Source organism: Penicillium cinerascens (genome assembly GCF_028974065.1).
Source record: "Penicillium cinerascens strain IBT 15544 chromosome Unknown contig_9_segment0_segment0, whole genome shotgun sequence".
Taxonomy (NCBI): domain Eukaryota; kingdom Fungi; phylum Ascomycota; class Eurotiomycetes; order Eurotiales; family Aspergillaceae; genus Penicillium; species Penicillium cinerascens.
Genome location: NW_026695296.1, coordinates 1,114,231 through 1,132,565, shown reverse-complemented (window position 1 = coordinate 1,132,565; position 18,335 = coordinate 1,114,231). Strand labels below are relative to the sequence as shown.

Sequence of the window (18,335 nt, the reverse complement as noted above, 5' to 3'; positions counted from 1 at the left end):
TCCACGGCTGCGGACATGGAACCGGCGAAGCTTGTCCGAACCCACAGAGTAAACACTGCGTTTTCTTTCCTTCACCAAATGAGACTAGTATGTACAAGGGGCTCCCCTACTAGGCAGTGCCCTTCAACACAATATTCTGCATCAACCCGGTGAACCCCTCACCAATCCTCGCCAACGGCGCCTCCACGCCCACGGGCGCCCAAACAAAGTACTCTCCATTAACCCCGATCTTGGCCAAGAACTCCATAGTCCGTGCCTTCTTCCCCTCTTCCGAAACAGTCAACGTCGTCTTATTTCCATTCCCCACAAGACTGACGTCAGTCCATTGCTGGAGAGGCAGCGTATAGTTCAACGAGTACGGACTCCCGCCACTAATCAGAGTCGCGTTTGTGATCGTTCCGTTGCCGTTGACGAAAGTTGAGTCCGGGCCAGCGAATAGAGTTCCCGGCGTGCTGGATGTGGGTTTGACTCGGAACGAGAGCGTGTAGTCGCGCCCCTTGCTGCCCAGGGGCGTTTCCAGGTAACACCCGTCTGCGAGGTGGAGGGTGGAGTCTGAGATTTTGCAGCCGTGGACGGTGCCGTGGTATCCGTTGCCGGAGTGGTCCACAACTGTGTTGGAAGTGTCGTCGAAAGTATATTTCAGGATTGTGTCGGACTTGCTCGGGATACTGCGGTCTAGGTTCTGGCCTGGAACTAAGGCGTGCAGGGTATCGAAGACGGAGTTATACTCTTTCTCGGTGATGTTACCGCCCCATTGCTTGTCTGCCAGTGCGGGAAGGGCGTTGCGCCAGGAGTAGTAGGCCTGTAGCACGGTCGATGAGTTCTGGCCGTAGTCGTTCCAGAGCGCGGCTACCTCGCCTAGAACCCGGGGGTTGTTGCGAGGGGGGTTATCGCCCTTGTTCTTGGTGTCGAAGATGATGGGTGAGTAGGGCTTGCCGTATGGACCATTGAAGATTTTGCTCTTGCTGAGTGTTTGTTCGAATGAATTGGACCAGCCGCCCACCAGGTACATGTAGTCGTCCGAGTTGAGCACGTTGTATCCGTTCTCGATGTAGTCATAGTACGGTTTGTCGGCACTGACATCCCAGTGCTGGTAAGAGACGGACTTGGAAACATTTGCACCCTCCTCCGGGGTGAAGGTACCCCAGATGCGCACCGACTTGCGATCATTCGACTCGGCCCGGATGAAAGTATTCATTTCATTGACGAAGCGGGTGTAGTCTGAAATCAGACTGCTATCATATTCATCCGCACCAATGTGCACCACTTTGCTGTGGAACCAAGGGAGGAAAGTTTTCCAGATCGTCTTCATCGTGGGGATGGTGTCAGGGTGACTGATGTTCAGCATGCTCAAGTCCTCGAGACCCAGTTCGGGCTTCCATTGCACGATGACCAGCGCATGGCCGGGGGCCTCAATCTCCGGGATTATAGTAACTCCGCGGCGAGCGCACTGGGTCTGTACATGCTCGAATTGTTCGCGAGTATATGACTCATTGGCACCGTGGCGATTCAAACCCTCTACTGCTGGATCGTCGGACAAGAGGCGGAACGCGGCGGCCAGGCTAAGTGACCTTTCTCGGGAGTAAAGTTCCACGTTATTGTAGAGGTTGTCGCTGAGGTGGACATGGAAGGTATTTTGCTTGAAGAATGACAGGTACGAGCACATCTCGACCAGGAAGTCAGGCGGATAGTAGTGTCTACCGGCATCGAGCTAGATTTGGGATTAGCTCATGTCGGGCGACAAACTGTGAGTAACTTACGAAGGCACCGCGAGTGCCCCATCCAGGGGCATCTGTGCCGGAGCCCTTTGCAATGGTTGTGCCGGAGCCTGCGGCTTGAATGATCGACCGAGTAGCCCACCACGCGCCCAGCGGACTGGCGCCAGTCACGACCAATCCGCGGTTGTCGACCTTGAGATTATACCCCTCGGAGGTAAATCGTCCGGCAGCATCCTTGAAGTCGGTGTTATTTCCCAAAGTAACAAATATCGTATTAGGTTTGCGCTGTGTGCCCTTTGTAAGCTGCACGTCTAAGCCCAGAGCGGACTTGAGGTCCTCCTGAAAAGTCTCCGCAAATTGTTGAAGAGTCGGGGGGATCCACGTCTGGCTATCGTGATCAACCTTATCGGCATAACGGGAATCAACGACAATATTCGTGAGTTGAGAAAGATCATAAGTCCCTCCTGTCTCAGTGAAGGGCGTTGTCGGCACAGTCAGTAGACGAGCCGAGGCTGGAAAATGTTAGTCTGTTACTTTCAATCGAGTCAATTATACTATATACCTCCAACCCAGGTCAAGGCACTGGCAGTGCCCAGAAGCAAACTCCTCAATTGCATGATGTCGCGTGTTGTTACGTGCACCACTCGCTACAGAATCGCCCCATTGGGCGGATCCGGATATTTAAATGAAGAGGAACTTAAGGTGCGGAGACGGCATGTAACCGTGCAATCACTTTAGAGTCACATTGTCTCAAGGAGACCTTGCAGTACAACATGAAAAGAAGGGGCAGCGATCGGCCGCGTGTTGCAAAGCGGCGGCGATAGCAGCGACGATCGTTGGCTGTGGGCCAATCAGCGATCCGTGAATTATCCGGAGAGAACCGAGCTGCTAAGCGGGGAAATTGGCTGCAACGAAATGTTCAGGATATTACATGCGAGGGGGTGAATCAATGCGGTTTGTTTTCGTGCTGCGGACTTCGTTGGTTGTGACGTAGTGACCTCGGCTGCACATCGCCCGTTTCGATGACCAAGCTCCTCGGGAAAGCTTCGGGTTATATTGAACTTAGCTTGGGAAAGTAGATCTGATCGTCAAGGGCACATGGAGGGGTAACGAATATCCGACCCACCGCCCCAGCATCGGAATTTGCCAAGGACAATGTTAAGATGGTGTACACTGTTATGCATTGTTTGATCCATTTTGTGTATCTGCTATATACCTGATTTTATATGATAAATCGGTGAGCTCCTGGGAGACCTCGGTGATTGAGAACAAGGGGCAAAGGTAAATAACGGGCTTTTGTAAGACATGGTTCGGGAATCTTGTAGACAACAACGTGATTGATTAGATTCATTGTCAGGCTGTTCACACTCGCTACGACATAAAACTATACAGATCTAAGTCTAAATACGGCAGAAGCGACCGTTCTGGTCAGGCAGGCCGTCTTCATTAACAACCCCATTCTCAATGCCAACGCGAGTGGGAAGCCGGCCATCCAGCCGTCGTAGAAGTTGTCTTAATAAGTCGTCTTCGGGGCAATAAAGATCCCGAGGGCCGCGAGCTCATCGTACCACGGCTTCACGAGAGCCTTGTATTCGTCCAAAGCATGGCTGGCAGCAAAAGGGGTATCAAGAACAGGAACGAGTTGGCGCCGGTCGAAATTACCATGAAGTAGGCATAGGTACCAGCACCCGCGTGGGCAGAGAAACGTTCCATGTATGAGCGTACGCCGGCCCAGAATGTGTCAACAGAGACATTGGATCCTGTGAAGGAGCTGAAGGCCGACACATTCATGCCGACATTGGGGTGCACGCGGGCGATGACCGACGTGATGACGCTGTAGGTACCCAGAGCGGCTTTGACATGCGCAAGTATAAGGATAGTGCGGATAATCTTAGCATCTTTAGTGGGAAGCGAGGATGGTGTTGCTGGGATGGCGAAAGCGACAAAATTTCCCGTTCGGTATACTTCTGGAGAGATGATGCCGACGCAAGATGATGGCCAGTCATGCGATACCAAACATGCCAGCGTTACTAGCTTGGCTTAGATCCTATAGCGCCTATCACCTAACCTAATTAATTCGATTCACACGACAATTTCCTCACTTTTCCTTTTCCTTTTTATCTATCGTTGCACCTTTTATTGAATATACACATCCTTGTGCCATTCCAACTACTCACATTCCATAGGACCTCTCATGGGTTAGCACACGTCATCCCTTGAATTGGCATGACAACGTGTTGGAAGACAGGGCCGAATGAGGAATGAAGACCCAAACAAGAACCTCCTTGATTATTTGGCATTTGAGTAAAAAGGCCTGCAGCTGCTGAACATACTCAGCGGGGAGACTTCAAAGACTCGCCGCGATCACAATGTCGCACGACCTAACCATCCTGGACAAGGGCCTTGCCCGATTTCTAGAAAACGATCTCATTTTGGTGTTCCATGCTGGAATCAGTCTTGACGAGTTTCAAAATGCGGCGAGTGGCCTCCTCTCAAATTTGCCTGTACTGGGGGCAAAATTGAATTTTTTGGTGAGTGAAGTCATATTTTCCGCCTAAGTTGGGACGACGACACTCACCAGGCCACGTACAGCGAACCAAGATAGAACCTTCACGCAACGAGCATAGTTTATCAGAATTCTGGCAGGGCACAGAACTCGATCTCCATGTTGATGATGTCCTGAAAACACCGTGGATCAACGGTGCCGTGAAAAGTGTCGAGCTTTCCCACGTGAAAAATTTCCTGGACTCGAAATTGAATATTATTAAATTACTGCACCAGTGCGTCGTTACTATCCAAACCGTGGTGTTTATTGATGGAATTATTTTGCGCTTCAAAGTGCAGGGTCCATTTGGAGATGCGAATGGTATTTCTCCAGAACATCATTCAATATAGGTGTGGACCGATTTCTGACTAGATTCTAGCCGTGCTTCAAATAGCACGAGCATATTGCTCGATACTAGATGGCTATCTACCGACAATGGTGTCTAGCTTTCGACCACCGCTCAAACTGAAGGATGCCCTGGTCGAGAAGGCATCCGAGCAGTCGAGATACGTCAATGACAGCCCAATTGCACAATTGCACGCTGAATCATTCAGAATTGGCTGGTTGCCCTTTCTACGACGTGCTTTCCGCGCTCTCAGGCATAAATTGGAAGATAAAGCTCGCCACACTTTACGACGAATCAACATGACCCTTCACATACCCCAAGCAGCAATCAACACCTGGAATAACGAGGCTGGAAAGCGTGGCATCCAGGTCACAGAGCATGACCTCGTCCTAGCCTTTCTTTACCAGCAAGCCTCAACTGATCCAACCGACCCATCCACATTTAGCATCGTCATGAACATCCAGCGTCACCTGGAAACCGAAGCAGCATTCGGAAACCCCTGGTTCTTGATACCAGTGCAATCACGACAATTCAACGGCCTGCGATCTCAAAACGACACCACCGCTTTGGTGGATAGGGCGGTGCATATTCGCCAAACTATTAATAGTGCCCGAGCACCGCTATGTCCTTACCAAATTATGGAGCAACATTCTCCAATGAAAAACCGCCCTTTTGTTTGTCGGAAATTTGCTTCGAAATCCACACAGCTTGTCGTTGCTTCTTGGGCCAAGCAGCCTATTATTGATCTCCGGGTTCAGGGGAGCAATCCGGTCCTTGCGGATGTCAGTGTAAATTTCTGTGGGGTACTTAAACGCCTTGGTTTCCTTGTAAATGATTTGGTGCTTCTGTGGAAAGGGGACAGACATGAGGATGGTTACTGGGTCCAGGGATATCTGTCTAGCAATTTATGGGAGAGACTGACGAACTCCTTGGCAGAGTTTGTGTAAATACACGCACTATACTAGCGGGTGCTACCATATATGTACTCATCCGCTACAGCATTTGAATCGCATCTAGATCAGATTATCTCCTAGCCTCAACGCTTTCGATTTTCATTTTACCTACTGCTTACCCCTCGAGCTTCACTTCACGGCCATTACTTAGAATACACTGTATTATTTAGTTTTCTTGAACGTCGTATATCCAAGAGCTCCATAGGCTGAATCCTTAATCAGATCACTTCGTGTCGTTATTTTCCGCCATGCTCTCGGCAAGTCTGTACTCCTCCGGAATAATCGGCCACTTATCAACACCATCAAGGAGCGCAACTGCCATACCACCACTAAGATGAACCTGAATATGGCAGTGCATCAGAAACGCTCCGGGATTGATAACGTGGTATCTGATGGCCATCCACGTCGGCCCCGTTGCGGCAGGAGGAGTCGCAAACGTATCCCTGTACTGGGGGTTCTTGAGGTTGAAGCTCTCGGGGATGTGCTCCATGGCCTCCGCCACGGAAGTGTAGTTCCAAACGCCTTGCCCCTGGCCAATGACATAGTATTTGTTCGAGTGCTTGTGGATGGGGTGGGGTGGTTGCAGTGGCTCGTATACATAGAAAATGAAATCCACCCAGGTATTATTCTTTGTGTGCACGGTCAGGTCACTGTGCGCGACTGAGCTGTTGGGGTAGAAGAGGAGGGGACGGGCTTGCTCGAGGGAGAGTGCATAGCTGGAATTGCCCAGTGTCCAACGGTAGGAAGTGTGGTAGTGGCCGATTCTCAGAACAAGGGTTTGGGCGACGTGATGAGAAGGAGAAGATGATGGGTATGGAATGATTGTTGACTCGTCGAGGATGACTGTTTCGGCGGTGGTGTTTGATCCAGTGATGCTGATGGATGGCTTCGAGGGACCGTTTTTCATTTTTGGGCAAGGCGCATGATGTGTCTCGTACCTGAAGGTTGCGGTAGTGTTGAGAATCTGGTTGACGCCGTAGTTCACCAGGCGAACTGAGTAGTCACCTAATGGCTTGTCAAGCTTCACCATGACTGAGTATCGGTTTCCATTTGTCAATGTGATGGCATCCACCTCCACTGGCTCCACATACTGTCCTTCAACAGCGTAAACAATCATCTTGTGCTCGTCGATGGAGAACATCAGGGTCGCAACACCGGCGGAGCTGATCAGATCATAGCTCACATAGCCGTGAATCGGGTCAACCGTAAACACTTCGCTAGGGCCTTGGTGTGACTTGCATCCAAAAAAGACGGTGGGTGGAATAGCACTCAGGTTGTGAGCATAAGTGCCCTCCGCGACTGTATTCGAGGGAGGTAAGCATCCAATATCAGTCAGAGTCTGTTTTCCAAGGACTATTTTCTGTGCGGCAGTGGTATACTCGTTGAGCGCATTTCTGCTCAAACAGTTGATAGACCCCTTGCCGTTGATCATGAGCGCATTGGAGCAAAAAGCGTCGCGTCCGCTGGCCTTCTCGGCGTTCCACAGCTCCTCCGATGTCAACTGACGCCAGTCGGAAAGCATCACAGGGGAGGTCCGCTTTTCGGCCCTTTCCATCTGTCGCAGCTCCGTTGTGTTCTTGGTAATCAAGTGGAATGATTTCTGAACCGAATTGTCGGGGCTGATATAGATCGGTCCATAGAGACCATCTTCGATTTGACCCCGGGTGTGGGCGTGGTAGAAGTAGCTTCCGTATTGCGTTGCGACCCATTTGTACAGAAAATTTCCGCCGGCCGGGATAGGCTTCTGCGACAAACCCGGAACACCATCGGACCATGGTGTCCCTATTTGGTCAATCCCTAATGTGAACAGTTAGATATGGATGGTAAGATTTGGCATATGAGCTTGACTTACCGTGGAAGTGGACTGTGGTCGCGTAAGGAAGGTTGTTGCTGACATAGAATTCAACGTTATCACCTTGTTTCAACCGAAGCTCAGGGCCTGGGATTTGACCATTGGTAAAGATCATTTTCCTGGGTGCACCGGGAGCATCATGCCAATCTTCCCATGTTAAATTGATCTCAAATCGAACCGTGTTTGCCGAATCAGTGGGCAAGATCCTGCCCTGTGCCCATTGGGCAAGGCACAAGAATGCCAAAGCCCCAAATTGGCAGAACAACTTCATCTTGCTCAAGCTGGTCGAAGATTTTGCTGCCTAGAGGGGTAAGGAGTCCCTTATATTCCGCTAGGGATAAGGTATTAGCTTAGCTTGCCCAAGCTGACCTAGTTTACAGCGAATTCCTATTGGATGGATCGGATCATGTTGTTGTTCGGGATTCCCCCTTGTGTCAAAAATCCCGACCTAGCGCTTGTCGGTGTTTGCCGCCGTCCATGATGTGCTGGATCCAATTATGCCATGGAGCTATTTCTCGTGGACCAAAGGTTTGTGGACCAGCTGAATGATCAGACGGCTTCTATTCGATTCGGCAGCCATAATTATGGAAGCACTGGGGATGATCGGCACGCTAGAACACCGCCATTTTGCAGATCTTGACCCCAATCTGATTTGAGGCTGATCTTGAAAGGGCCCGGAGGACGCCTGAATCTCCTCGCATATGCGAAATTATTTGTATCACCATTGATTGGCTAGGGTGCAAAGAGACAAGACACGTGGAATAGTTCTTGTTGGTACATCTTTTGTTGTCAAAAAAGTATATTTTGGTTGGGTTCAGCTGTCCCTTTTCACCCACGACAGTCACATGAAAAGGTAACGTCCTGCATGCGCTAAAGGTCCGTGAGGCTCAAAATAGTTATCCAATTAACGGATGAGGTAAGTTGTCAAGGTTGTTGCAAGCAAAGGGTATGTCCACAACAATTTACAAGTTTCGGGCTTCCCCCCGACCTTCCTGACCAAGATTCCGCAACCTATCACATTGAGATCCTTGCTTTCAATACATCGGTTACCTAACATAGATGATTGACAAACATTGGAACGCGTCTTGGACTGGACGATCATCACTGCACGATGGCTGCCCTAAATTCCTGATCGACTTTAGTACCTACCTTTGGTCAAATTAGATCCATACACTCAAACCAACCCAGTCTCCTTCGAAGCGAAGCTGTACACGTCTATCGCTGTTTGTAGATGTTGAGCCTGGGTTAGATGCAACCCACACGTCATTCGATTAAAACCAAAAGGTAACAAAGAAATATGACGTGTAGTCGGTGGAAAGGCCGCTGAGACATGGGACCCGGGTGAGATGAAGTATACTACGAGTCGTGTCGTGTCGTGGGGACTGAGATACATGAGTTGCAGGGCAGGCGGATCGCTTTCCTAGGTCAAACTTTTGCCTACGGACTGTGAGACTACCAATGAAGGCGAGTTACCCGCGGATATGGTCAGTAGTCGGCCATATTTTGCGCCTTATAACCATCTGATTCTGTGTTGAAATCTACTACGTGAGCCAGCCCGAGCCCGGCACTCCATAAAAGCTGCAGCATCTAAGGTAGAAACCCTCCACCTGACATGGCAGAGCTATAACTGGCCATGTATCGGTGCATCTAGCCTATCTGGGTACCTCTTATCAGCTTATCGTGGTACAAACAACCCGTGCTCTTCTCGGTCGCAATGAGTAAAGGTTTAAAAGACAATAAACACTCTCGCAGTTGAAATCAGCAGTAGATTTTATAGAAGATGGAGTCAGAGACATGTCTATGAGTTGAAACGATCAATTTTCCGACCCATGTTGGGCAAGCAATGCGATTGAGATTCCCCGCTGTACATTGAAGTCGGCTACTTTGTCAGTCAGGGTCAAGTGCTTGCTGTTTACCCCAACTACACAGATAGGCTGGCGGCATCTACTGAGTCCAAGAGTGGCAGTTCGGCAGACGTCCGGCCTAATAGATAAAGAAGCCGTCTTGTGGAAACTGTCCCACTATAATGGGCTGCCATGCGTCGATGAGGGGTTTTTTACTACCTCGGTGATGATCTTCCCCTCACGAACGTTAAGAAATCAACCCCACCAGAATTTCTTTCTTTCTGCAATCATCCATTGGAAATATTCTACACCATGGCGACCGAGTACCAGCTGCCATTCCAGGTATGATTCTACCCTTTTCCAGCTACTCTTGTATATTCAACGCTTGAGGGAGCGATCGGCGAGATGTCCGAGCTCGGCGGAACGGGTTCCGGTATGTGCGGCAGTGAGAGACTAAATGACATGCCCCCTAGTTGAACGACCCAACCCTTTTGCACTTTGACTCTTTTATCGGAGATAAATGGGTCAATGCGAAGAGTGGAAAGCGATTTGAGGTTCTTGGTAAGCTCAAGATTCATGGCTGGGAACCACAGAACTGACGGCAAACAGACCCCGGTACCGATAAGGCGTGGGCAAGCTGCCCAGCAAACTCGACAGACGATGTATCCGCAGCAGTAGAAACAGCGCATGCTGCATTCGAGCAGTTCCGCAAAGTGAACCCTCGCCAGCGTGCAAAGTGGCTCCTCAAGTGGTGGGAGCTGACAATCGCTGCGCGAGACGACCTGGCCCAAATTGTGACCCACGAGACTGGAAAGCCGCTTTTTGAAGCTTACGGAGAGCTGGACTATTCGCTTGGCTTCTTGTGGTGGTTTGCTGGTGAGGCGGAGCGCATTCAGGGCAGTGTGGCCGTCCCCGCGGCGCCCAATCGCCGACTCTTCACCATCAAGCAGCCTATCGGTGTTGCAGCCGCACTAGTGCCATGGAACTTCCCGGTGGCTATGGTACTTCGCAAGGTCGGTGCTGCGATGGCGGCCGGTTGTACAATGGTGGTCAAGCCTAGCCCGGAGACGCCTATTTCGGCACTTGTACTGGCAGAGCTGGCGCGTCGCGCGGGCGTCCCGGCCGGTGTGTTGAACATTCTGACAACCGACCTGGAGAACACACCAACTCTCAGCGAAGCCCTGTGCAAGCATCCTCTCGTCAAAAAGGTGACATTTACTGGGTCGACCCGCGTTGGTAAGCTGGTTGCCGCGCATTGCGCCCAGGGCCTGAAGAAGGTGACCCTCGAGCTGGGCGGCAACTGCCCGTTCATTGTCTTCGACGATGCCAACCTCGACCAAGCGATTGATCAGCTCATGGCCCTGAAGTGGCGTCACGCCGGACAAGCCTGCATCACTGCGAACCGTATCTATGTCCAAGCAGGCATCTATGATCGATTCGCCGCTCTGCTGAAGGAGCGCACCACTGCTCTGGTTGTCGGACACGGTTCTGCAGCTGATACCACTATGGGCCCATTGACCACCCCACGCAGTATCGACAAGGCCCTGGCCCAGGTTGAAGATGCGCGGCGCCTTGGTGCTGATGTGCTCTTGGGGGGCAAGGCAATGACCTCTCGCCCAGGTTATTTCTTCGAGCCGACTATTTTGTCGGGCATGACAGAGAAGATGCAGATCTCACAGGAGGAGTCGTTTGCTCCTATTGCGGCTCTCTATCGCTTTGAGACTGAGGAAGAGGCAGTCAAAGCGGCCAATGATACCAGTATGGGTCTGGCTAGCTACGCTTTCACCAAGAACGTTGATCGTGTGTGGCGCCTGTTTGAGAACCTGGAGGCCGGCATGATTGGAATGAATACAGGAAACCAATCGGCTGCCGAGTCGCCGTTTGGAGGTATCAAGGAGTCTGGTTATGGCAAGGAGAGTGGCAAGGAGGTTGCGGTTAACGAGTATTTGGTCACCAAAACGGGTACTTTGACCATTGAGGGACAGTACTAAGCCTCGGGAGATGGATTTGAGCCTATAACATTATTTCCAGTGAGAATCACAATCATAGCAATTTGAATCTCTCGCACCGTTGAGGCAGCCACGCTCAACGCCTGCTGTCAGTACATTACACTTTCGCCCGCCCGTTATTTACGAGTAGGAGGGGACATGAGATGGAATTTGTTGCATTATTACATCACTGGTATATGGGATGTCAAAAATATTAATAGCCCTGTGGACCTCAAGTGCTGAGAGCGACATATGTCATGGATGATAATCATTACAAAACGAGGATAGTACATCATCAAAGTTTTCATCACCAAACTGTGAATACGTCTCAGACTCTGTGTCTGTGTCTGTGATTGGGGTGACCGTGCTTACCACATGGCCTTTGGTTGCTTCGACAATGGCATTGCAGACGTTTACCGGCCGCCGACGGCGCAGTGCCTGCTGACGGAAAAGAACAACTTCCTTGAATCTAAACAATGAATTAGCTTTTATCACGCCTTCAAAGTGGAATAAATTTACACGGCGGCTTTCCAGGCATCTATAGAGACCTCGGCATTATCAAAACGCCAATCGAACGGTATCTTCACCACCGGCTCGTCGGTGGGATCGTGGTAAGGTGCCAGATATGGGTGTGGAAGCGCGTCCCGCGCGCTACTTCTTTTCTCAACATCAAACTCTAGCATTTGTTCCAGGATCCCCATTGCTGTGCAAATCAGCATCACGGTTCAATCGCGGCAAACAGAAAAAAAAAAAAGGGACATACCATCTTTGTCGAGGTCAGGAAAAGTTTTCGACAAGGGTTCTCCTTTGCATCGAGGCAGAGATTGCACAAAGGCTCTCGTCTATCTGTCTGTAAGCGCCTGCAGACCAATTGAAAGTGCCGATACAAGCAAACTCACATGTTTGTTTTTGATCATATCCACGATTCGCGATTCGGGGTTCCCCAAAAGGTTCACAAATAAAGTAAACTGATCCGCATGAGTCGTAGCCGGGAATAATGGCGTGCCCCGCAACATCTCAGCAAAAATGCAGCCTGTGCTCCAGATATCGACTTTTTCCGAATATTCTTGCCACGTGAGCATGATCTCCGGAGCACGGTAATATCTCGTAGAAACATAGCCTGTCATCTGGTGATTTCGTAGCCGTGCATGTCCAAAATCGGCTATTCGCAAGTCGCAATTTTCATTGATTAGTATACTGCTTGGTTTGAGATCACGGTGGATGATGCCAGCGGAGTGAACGTATTTCAATCCGCGCTTTCATTGTCAGTATGCGGATGCCGGCGCGACTTAAGGTTACAACGTACCAATATTTGGTAGAGGAAATATTTTGCAAAGTCATTTTCGATTCTGCCTTTTGCAATCAGTCTTTGGAGATTGGTCCACATAAGGTCCGTCACAATGTATCTAGGAATGTCAGTGAGTGAGCTTTGGTAAATTTACGGGGCTTAATATACAGGTCTTCCTTGGGCGAGATAAACACGTCCACGAGGCCGATAACCTGGCCCGACGTTAGTGACATTCATGGCTTCGGAGATTCAACTCATTCAAGGGTAGAATTCATACATTTTCATGTTGCAAATATCTTGACAATTTAACCTCGCGAAGAGCTTGTTTCGCGAGCATAGCAGAGCCAAATGGCCTGGTGAGCTTCTTGATGGCAACCAATTGATGTGATATACTGTCTTTGGCGGAGCTGATAAAGGGGGTCAGTGCTTAGATTCGTGACCGAAGAGAGAATCCTATACCGTACCAAATGAGCCCGGACGCATCCAGTTCGACTGGATTCGGTTCTGAGTACCTATAACGAAATGAGCATCGAATTGTGTGTCACTGAAGATCGAAGGGCCTCGGCTACCTCGCAGTCAGTTCAAAGTCCACTCCCACGACTGAAGTGCGCGAAAAATCCGTCATTTTGCAAAAGCAAAAACAACAAAGTGATTGGAAGGTTGAAAGGATGAAATTAGAGCTCGGACACCGATGCTGATCAAAGGCAAATGCAGAGAAGCGAGCTGGAGCGTGCAGCTAAGAGAAGCACCTGAGCTTGAGGGGCAGATGGGAGACCGCGGCAATATCTGGTAACGCCAATAGCGGCAGGCCGCCACATACGAGCTGGAATTCTTTTCCTTGGTGCCGCGTACCCCTGGCCGTCCTATGAGAACTGGGGAATCAACGTGACTAGTCAAATGATCTCTGTAGGGTCCTACGTTTCCTATTTATGAGTCAGAGAGATATGTAGCACGGTCTGTGAATGGGTATCCCCAACTATCGGGCTTGGCACTTTCGCAACTAACTTTGACAAGGGATATTGAAACAGGTTACCACCCTGCACCGAAAACTGAAACAGGCTACAACTACGGATTGAAACAGCACTATGCCCCGCAATGCGAGCAGATCTTCTCGGTATCCCGCGTGAAGAATGCATGATCGAGGTCTTGACTCGGTGGAGACCGTATTGAACACGTTTCGTTTCATAACTGCTCGCCCGAAGAGGCTCCAAGGCACGCGAACCGTTTGCTAGACGACACTCCGCGATAGCTCTGGACTTACTGTCACTTCTAGCGACTACTCTTGATGCACAAAGGCACCGGAAACCGATATCCGAGCATTCAGTCATGTCGATAGGAAGAGGGACCCAGATCGCACCGGGGCCATGTCATTGGCGGATTGTTGAGCCGACGGTTTTGATCGACATCTGCTTCCGCTGCACTAGTCCTAGAATAGACTAGCGGCATGATGGCGCCTGAATCCATATGTTGTACAGTTTGCCCTGAAAGTGGTCTCCACGACGTGGCTTGGTTCCACCGGGAGAATCCATCCCCACGGGTCGTCCGCCAACGAGGGTCTGCCATGAGTTCTCCAGCACTTTTATGTAATCAGTGATAATTGTCGCGTTGCCTTCCGCCAATTGGCATGGCTAACGCCACTTGATAATTGCGGAAGATGAACAGCTTCCGTAGAATGGAGGGTCCGATCGTGGTCCGATCGGAAATTGCCTTTCCTATTCAATTAATTTCCTTCTTCCACACTCTTTGCTTCTTACTGATTTCTTCACTTTAGCAAGGCGCAATCCTGCTGGACAACGGGAAATACACGCCTTGGCCACACCATTATTTACACGCTATTTACCTGACAGAAGCCGCACCCAAATAGGTACCAGGAAAAAGGCTTTTCCTATCTAGAGCGTCAGCTAACCATGGAGGCGTCGGCGGCTGGGGATCCTACTAGGGACGTGAGGGACCCGTCTGAGGACGACGACCACGACGCTGGCCGTCGAGCTCGTGAAGTTTATCGCTACTTTCGACCTGAGCGGCTGACCCCAATCGATGAGGACCCCACACCTATCAGCGGAGCCGGCTCTTCGCCGGGTCTTCTACGATTTCACGATTCATCATCCACGAAAGATCGCTCGCCCTCCGCATCATCACAGCCATCATGCACATCTTTACTCCCGCAAGATCAAGCTGAGGCCCCTCCGGAATTCCTACCCGGGTTGGTGCTCGACCAATCCAACGATACTTTGACGTCGCTGGCACAATTGGCCGCTCTCCGCTTAGACGTCGATCGCGTATACATCAGGTAAGAATCAATGCCGATTCACGATTGAAAAGATGCCTCTAACCACGTATTTCCAGTGTATCGGACCGCGACTCTCAATTTATTATAGCACAATCCACCGAAACTACTGAAGATGGCACCGACCACCTGGGCTGTTCAACGCTCGATGTCAGCGACTGGAACATGTGCCAGGTAAGTACTATTATATCCTAGCGGTTGAAATTAGACTTGGGTAGAACACCGCTCATACTGCGAACAGGACACCATTGCGCTTCCACCATGCAACCGAGCGCGAAGAGACTATCACTTCTTAGTATCAACCGACTTGAGCCAGGATGAACGATACCAAAATCTTCCGATCGTGCAGAAAGACGCGAACTTTCGGTTTTACGCCGGCACGCCTCTCACCACGGACAGCAACATCAACGTCGGTTGTTTCTTCGTTCTCGACACTAAGCCTCGTGCCGAATTCACGGACATCGAAAAGGCGACCATGGGTTACATGGGAATGTTGGTAATGGACTTTTTGAAAGTGAGCCGCCAGGCCTCCGAAGGCCGTCGCGCAGCTCGCTTGTCTCGCGGCCTGAACTACTTTGTCGAGGGTGGATCTAGCTTCAATACTGCAATGCCGAGTCCAGTCAACGAATCCATCCAACGGCAATCCAGTAATGCCTCAACCAGAAGTACAGGGACTCGTAGGTCCTCTGGCAGTCGACGGAAAAACTGCAGCACCTCCCCTCGACGATCGCGTTCAAATAGCAGTGCGCGTTCTGTGCGCTCTGCACGCTCCTTCGTCTCAACATCGGACCATAAGACCGATCGATCCATTTCATCTAGCTTCGATCGCCCTTCTTCGGCCAAATGGTCAGAGCTTGGCCAGTCCGCTGAGAAGAACCAGTCAATTTCGTGGGCCTTCCGAAGAGCGGCGAACTTGATTCGAGAGAGCCTCGAGCTTGAGGGTGATAGTGGTGTGGCTTTCCTGAAGGCTGGTAGCGACGCTGTCCTTGATCGTTGGAGCGGCAGTGATGTTTTCAGCTCTCAGGATACCGGCAAAGCAGCCTCCCTACTAGCAGTCTCCACCGAGGAGAGCCTATTCGGCCCATACAGGGACTCCGCCGTTTCTCGCCCAGTCACGAAGCTCGATGAACACTTTTTGCATCGCCTGCTCAATACATACCACAACGGAAAAATCTGGTCTTTACATCGCGACGGCCAACAGTCTAGCTCGGATAGTGAAGACTCGTCGCCCTCACGCGAAGGTCGCTCTCGATCGAGGGGCCCGGCGGATTCAAAAGCGCCCAAGAACCGGAAACTTCAAGAGACCGCGATGCTGAACAAATATTTTCCGAGAGCGACTCAGGTCCTTTTCGTGCCTTTGTGGAATGCGGCCGATTCGCAGTGGTTCGGCGGCTGTTTCTGTTGGAACAGTGTTGAAAGCCATGTGTTTGATCCATCGGTTGAGCTGAGCTCGCTGTTGGGCTTCGGGTCTTCGATTATGGCTGAATGTAACCGTGTTGAGTCGCTCATCTCCGATCGTCAAAAGGCCGATTTTCTTGGCAGTATCTCGTAAGTTACGGCCTGGGAGCAATTCTACTGTGATGGTTTACTGACCAATTCCCAGACACGAGCTGCGCAGCCCTCTTCACGGGATTATGGCAGCGGCTGAAATTCTCCAAGGCACGAATCTGAACGCATACCAAGGCTCACTCATGGACACCATCAACGCATGCGGCAGAACTCTACTGGACACGATGAACCAAGTCTTGGACTTCAGCAAGATCATGTCACTGGAAAGGCAGTTCCGGCATCTGGAGCGACGAAAAGCCTCGCCACTGGAACTGAAAGATATGCATCGGCCCACAGCGTATTTGGACACACACGTCGCTACCGACATCTCGATTTTAGCCGAAGAGGTGGTGGAGGGAGTTTCTCTGGGCCATTTCCACACTCAAAAATTCACCGATTCTTCTGGTCTGTTGACAGCCGCTGCCAAAGCCAATGAAGGGAGCCTCGATGCCCATATTCCGCGCCCCAATGTCGACGTGATCATTGATATTGCACCCAATGATTGGACCTATAGTACACCCCCTGGAGCCCTACGACGAATCATCATGAACATATTCAGCAACGCGATCAAGTACACCGAGGCAGGCCATGTCTCATTTCACCTGGAGGCTAAGGAAGCATCCGCAACTTCCTTCTCACGGCACGGTACCAAGGAAGATCTGATAACCTTGACGGTTAACGACACTGGAAAGGGCATCTCTGAGGGATTCTTACGGTCGAAGCTCTTTGTTCCATTCGCGCAAGAAGATAGCCTGGTCACAGGATCGGGCCTCGGTCTCTCCATCGTTCGCAGCCTTGTCAAATCTTTGGGTGGTTCTATCGATGTCAGCAGTCGCCTTGGCAGTGGCACAACCGTGAAGGTCATACTTCCTTTAGTGCGATCGGAGCAGAAACAGGTCGAGACTGATCTTGGCCCAAGGGAATCGGCGTCCAATGAGGTCCAGCATCTGCGAGAAGTACATGGTGGACGACGCGTCGCTATCATGAACGTGGAACCAGAGGATGTTCCTAACTACCCATCCTGGGCTGTTTTGTCCCGCTACCTGACCGACTGGTACGGTCTAATTCTGGTCTCTTCATCGTCGCTGGAGCCCATTGATCTCATCTTGGGCGATGAATTGCCCTCCCAAAGCGAGATGCATCGCTGCTTTACCGATAATTCTACGTCATTCCTGATGTTGAGCAGCAACTACATTCGCCGTGACTCCATTCGTGTCCAATGGGACTCTGGCTCTAAGGCTGTGGACATCATAAATTGCCCATATGGTCCGCACAAGCTGGCCCGATTCATTCACAAATCTCTTGGCAAGGACGTGAGAGGTTCGATAACAGAGACGACACCTCTACCGGAATGGCCCGCGAGGCCAGACACGAACGAGCGGCCCACCTCAAGTAATGAATCTCCAGAATCGGATACAAACTCTCGCTCGACAACGCCAAGTGAATATTCACTATCGACACCCAATACAGAGATTACGGATTCCCCCGACGAGCCCCGGCGTGCGCACATCTTGGTAGTCGAAGATAACAAAATTAACCTGAACCTGATGCTCACATTCTTGAAGAAACGCGGCTTTGCCGCCGTGGATTCAGCCGAGAATGGTAGGCTCGCGGTTGCCGCCGTGAAGCAAGCACAGTCGGGGTACGATTTCATTTTCATGGGTGAGGGCACATAATGCTTTTTTCTGTTTTAAACATTATACTGATATATGTTAGATATTTCCATGCCCTACATGAACGGCTTCGAGGCTACGCGCAGCATTCGCAGATTTGAGAAGACGCGCACCGACGAAACGAAGCCGTCCAAGATCATCGCCTTGACGGGATTGAGTAGCTCCCTTGATGAATCAGAGGCCTTGGACTCTGGTATGAATCGTTTCTTGACGAAGCCGGTTGCTTTCAAAGAGATCGAGAAGATCCTGGACCAGTGGAATGAGACGGAGGTTTGATTCGGAAATTCCGAATG

The 18,335-nt window shown here is 50.7% G+C and overlaps 7 protein-coding genes across 7 annotated transcripts; 3 read left to right on the top strand and 4 right to left on the bottom strand.

Annotated features, from left to right (window-relative positions):
* Positions 1–109: 109 nt before the first annotated feature.
* N7498_007270 (uncharacterized protein) lies at positions 110–2,335 on the bottom strand (the record flags this gene model as incomplete). Its single annotated transcript, XM_058454332.1, has 3 exons — positions 110–1,711; positions 1,761–2,230; positions 2,281–2,335. The coding sequence occupies 3 exons, from the start codon at positions 2,333–2,335 to the stop codon at positions 110–112; spliced, it is 2,127 nt and encodes a 708-aa protein (XP_058306581.1).
* An 896-nt stretch (positions 2,336–3,231) lies between these two features.
* Positions 3,232–3,914, bottom strand: N7498_007269 (uncharacterized protein; the record flags this gene model as incomplete). Its single annotated transcript, XM_058454331.1, has 3 exons — positions 3,232–3,303; positions 3,381–3,748; positions 3,896–3,914. The coding sequence occupies 3 exons, from the start codon at positions 3,912–3,914 to the stop codon at positions 3,232–3,234; spliced, it is 459 nt and encodes a 152-aa protein (XP_058306580.1).
* Positions 3,915–4,087: 173 nt separating this feature from the next.
* Positions 4,088–5,556, top strand: N7498_007268 (uncharacterized protein; the record flags this gene model as incomplete). The annotated part of the gene is made up of 3 exons (XM_058454330.1): positions 4,088–4,249; positions 4,311–4,584; positions 4,643–5,556. The coding sequence occupies 3 exons, from the start codon at positions 4,088–4,090 to the stop codon at positions 5,554–5,556; spliced, it is 1,350 nt and encodes a 449-aa protein (XP_058306579.1).
* A 229-nt stretch (positions 5,557–5,785) lies between these two features.
* N7498_007267 (multicopper oxidase) lies at positions 5,786–7,685 on the bottom strand (the record flags this gene model as incomplete). The annotated part of the gene is made up of 2 exons (XM_058454329.1): positions 5,786–7,359; positions 7,415–7,685. 2 exons carry the CDS (start codon positions 7,683–7,685, stop codon positions 5,786–5,788), a joined length of 1,845 nt encoding a protein of 614 aa, XP_058306578.1.
* Positions 7,686–9,570: 1,885 nt separating this feature from the next.
* On the top strand, positions 9,571–11,249 carry N7498_007266 (NAD-dependent succinate-semialdehyde dehydrogenase; the record flags this gene model as incomplete). The annotated part of the gene is made up of 3 exons (XM_058454328.1): positions 9,571–9,600; positions 9,732–9,819; positions 9,868–11,249. The coding sequence occupies 3 exons, from the start codon at positions 9,571–9,573 to the stop codon at positions 11,247–11,249; spliced, it is 1,500 nt and encodes a 499-aa protein (XP_058306577.1).
* Positions 11,250–11,761: 512 nt separating this feature from the next.
* Positions 11,762–13,159, bottom strand: N7498_007265 (mitogen-activated protein kinase Hog1; the record flags this gene model as incomplete). Its single annotated transcript, XM_058454327.1, has 8 exons — positions 11,762–11,949; positions 12,010–12,088; positions 12,146–12,502; positions 12,553–12,652; positions 12,703–12,746; positions 12,812–12,941; positions 12,999–13,046; positions 13,104–13,159. The coding sequence occupies 8 exons, from the start codon at positions 13,157–13,159 to the stop codon at positions 11,762–11,764; spliced, it is 1,002 nt and encodes a 333-aa protein (XP_058306576.1).
* Positions 13,160–14,441: 1,282 nt separating this feature from the next.
* N7498_007264 (GAF domain-containing hybrid sensor histidine kinase/response regulator) lies at positions 14,442–18,318 on the top strand (the record flags this gene model as incomplete). Its single annotated transcript, XM_058454326.1, has 5 exons — positions 14,442–14,824; positions 14,881–14,995; positions 15,063–16,369; positions 16,425–18,031; positions 18,086–18,318. The coding sequence occupies 5 exons, from the start codon at positions 14,442–14,444 to the stop codon at positions 18,316–18,318; spliced, it is 3,645 nt and encodes a 1,214-aa protein (XP_058306575.1).
* Positions 18,319–18,335: the final 17 nt, after the last annotated feature.